General features: G+C 42.7%; 1 protein-coding gene across 1 annotated transcript; it reads left to right on the top strand.

The window, feature by feature from the left end:
- The first annotated feature begins 650 nt into the window (after window positions 1–650).
- LOC132885894 (uncharacterized) lies at window positions 651–2576 on the top strand. Its single transcript, XM_060920419.1, has 2 exons — window positions 651–872; window positions 1477–2576. Exon 2 carries the CDS (start codon window positions 1492–1494, stop codon window positions 2569–2571), a length of 1080 nt encoding a protein of 359 aa, XP_060776402.1. The 5' UTR covers window positions 651–872; window positions 1477–1491; the 3' UTR covers window positions 2572–2576.
- Window positions 2577–2875: the final 299 nt, after the last annotated feature.

Here is a 2875-nt window from a genome sequence, read left to right as displayed (position 1 = left end):
CGTTTAAGTCCCCCAGTAGAACAATGGAGTCCCCAGTCTGAGCACCTCTCATACCCCTTTTCCACCAAATCAGTTCCAGGGCTGGTTCGGGGCCAGTGCTGGTGCTGGTTCACAACTCGTTCAACTTGCGAACCAGCTGAGAACCAGTTTGCTTTTCCATAGCTCGGGGTGCTAAGGGGAGCCACGTCATTACGTCACTGTATACGTCAGCTACGTCGCTGCATTTGCATAAACCTTGGCGCGAACATCGAAGCAACAACAACACGGAGAAGAAGAAGAAGAAGCAACAACAACAACTATAATGGATGACTTCGCGCTTGTACAGCTGCTGCTTCTGTGTAAGAATATAATCCTGAATACTCCTAAACCTACTCTTGTAAATGCGCGGCCCAAGGGTGACTGTCGTGTAGTGTAGCAGTTTAGGGTTAACTTTAGGCCAGATATAATACGCGCTGCTCTGTACATTTTGTACTTTTCATATGTTCTGTTCCTGTTTCATATCCTGATTTTGTCTATGTTTTTGTGTGAAACATCTTGTTGAACTGTGCATAACTCTTGTGACCTTGATTGAGTGTGCAAAGCACATTCCATAATTTTCCACTGCTGATACTCCCTATGAAGAGTGTATATATAAAGCCCCGACGCAGCTGTGCGTGGGGGCACGACTGAGAATAAACCAGATTGATTTAACTCATGTGGTTCGCTCTCTTCTTGTCCTCGGAGATCTCCTGGTAACGCATCTGAACAGCACGCAGCGCAATCTTAACATTCTGGATTTACGGTGCTTCATTGGGATCAGAAAACGGCAGATCCAATATGTTTGTGTTGATCGACAGGTTTTGAGTGGGCAGTGATTACGTTCTAGGAGACAGGTAATAACCTAATAATGTTCTGACTCTTACTTGCACTGAATGTGAGATGGTTATGTTAGCCTTTGTTATGAGCTAACGTTAGTTGGTGTTACTGTATGTCCCTGCTGGAATCGTCACAAATTCACAAACATACTGGCGATTTTTAAGTCGCCGCTCATATCTACCACAGCGGTAGATATGAGGATGCTTAGCTCTGTAATGAACTTAACTTACTGAAGTGAATGTAAACAAACTGCATGGAAATACAAGTGAATGATTTATGGTTAACCTCATTTCTTTAACCCTTATGCCTCACTAAGGGCATTTTTGGCTTGTCAGTTGTTAATTTTCTTTATTATTTTTGACTGTGTTCATGCATATAGAAATATAATAAGGTCAATAGAATATAAAGTATGGCAAATGTGCTGTACATTAACTCCACAAGTAAATGTAACACTTATGTTTCCAACACTCACACATGCACATTAATTTCTCAATACACATCACACTCTAATCTAAGGGGAAAAAGAGGCACAAGGGTTAAGTACCATGATGAATATTTGTTTGAGTATTGATGACTCTCCACACAACATGTTTATTTACCTATACATTTTTCTCTTTACAGGTAATCTTGCGACTGATGGCAAGGTGGAGATCACATGTTGTCTGGGCACACCCAAGCTCTCGCTACTGGTGTGACACAATTGTTCCTGATTTCACCTCTCATCAGGTCATGCAGAATCTCCGTGTGTCCCGAGAGTTGTCTGAGTATATCTCCAGTCGGGTGAGGCATGTCTTGGGGAGAAGGAACACAAATTACCATTTGTGTGTCCCAAACCAGAAGCAGGTGGCTATTGCCATCTGGAAACTGGCCACTGGAGGTGAATACAGGACCATCAGCCATCTTTTTGGAGTAGGCGTGAGCACTGTCTTTAATTGCGTTCAGGATTTCTGTAACACAGTCATCAAGGTGCTGCTCCCTGCCCACATTACATGCCCTGATGCTGAGAGGTTAGCGGAAATGGCTGCTCTCTTTCAGAGTCATTGGAGAGTGCCACAGTGTGTTGGTGCAATAGATGGAAGCCACATTCCCATTATAGCACCAGAAGAGTATCCCCGAGACTACTACAACTGGAAGGGATGGCATTCGGTTGTTCTGCAAGCAGTTGTAGATGGCAGAGGTCTTTGCTGGGATGTGTGTTTTGGCTTTCCAGGGAGTGTGCATGACACAAGAGTCCTAAAACAGTCACATTTGTGGGAAGTCCTAAGTGATGGGGAATTTCTAGGTCAAAGCAAACTGACCATCTCTGGCTGTGAGGTTGGACATTACCTGATAGGTGATCCAGCCTACCCCATGCAGAACTGGCTGATGAAACCCTTTTCTGACACTGGCAGATTGACCCCTGAACAACACACCTACAATTACAGACTCAGCAGTGCACGATTGGTTGTGGAAATGGCATTTAGGAGATTGAAAGGATGGTGGAGGTGCCTACTAAAAAGAAATGACTACAAGCTGGAACTGTGCAAGAAAATGGCGCTGACCTGCTGTGTCCTTCATAACATCTGTGAGGAACATGGCGACAATTTCACTGAGGAGCACCAAGACAGACATGCCAACATCCAGCCTCCTCTTCAGGCATTACCTGAACATGGCAGTCAAAAAGGGGCTGACATTAGAGCTGCTTTAATGGCCTACTTTAACAGAGGGAACGAGTAATTTGTTTGGTTATTTTGCTACTTACTTCATGTCAATGTTGTTTAATTGTTCAGTTCGATAAGTTCATAGAAATGAGTCATTTATTTGTAAATAAAGTGACTGACAACATCTGTGTTTATAAAAGGTAGCTTGTTGAGTTCTTTCATTACTTGTTTTCACAAGCTCTAACCAGCTTTACTTGTACTTATTACACAGTTAAAATAATTTTACATCACTAGTGAAAACATATACAAGCAGACATGTCTCTTTAGAAAAAACATTTCTTTACATAGCGCGTAGAAACACAACATAACAAAGTGACATG

Source organism: Neoarius graeffei, chromosome 5 (assembly GCF_027579695.1).
Source record: "Neoarius graeffei isolate fNeoGra1 chromosome 5, fNeoGra1.pri, whole genome shotgun sequence".
Lineage (NCBI taxonomy): Eukaryota > Metazoa > Chordata > Actinopteri > Siluriformes > Ariidae > Neoarius > Neoarius graeffei.
This window is presented reverse-complemented; position numbering and strand designations above follow the sequence as displayed.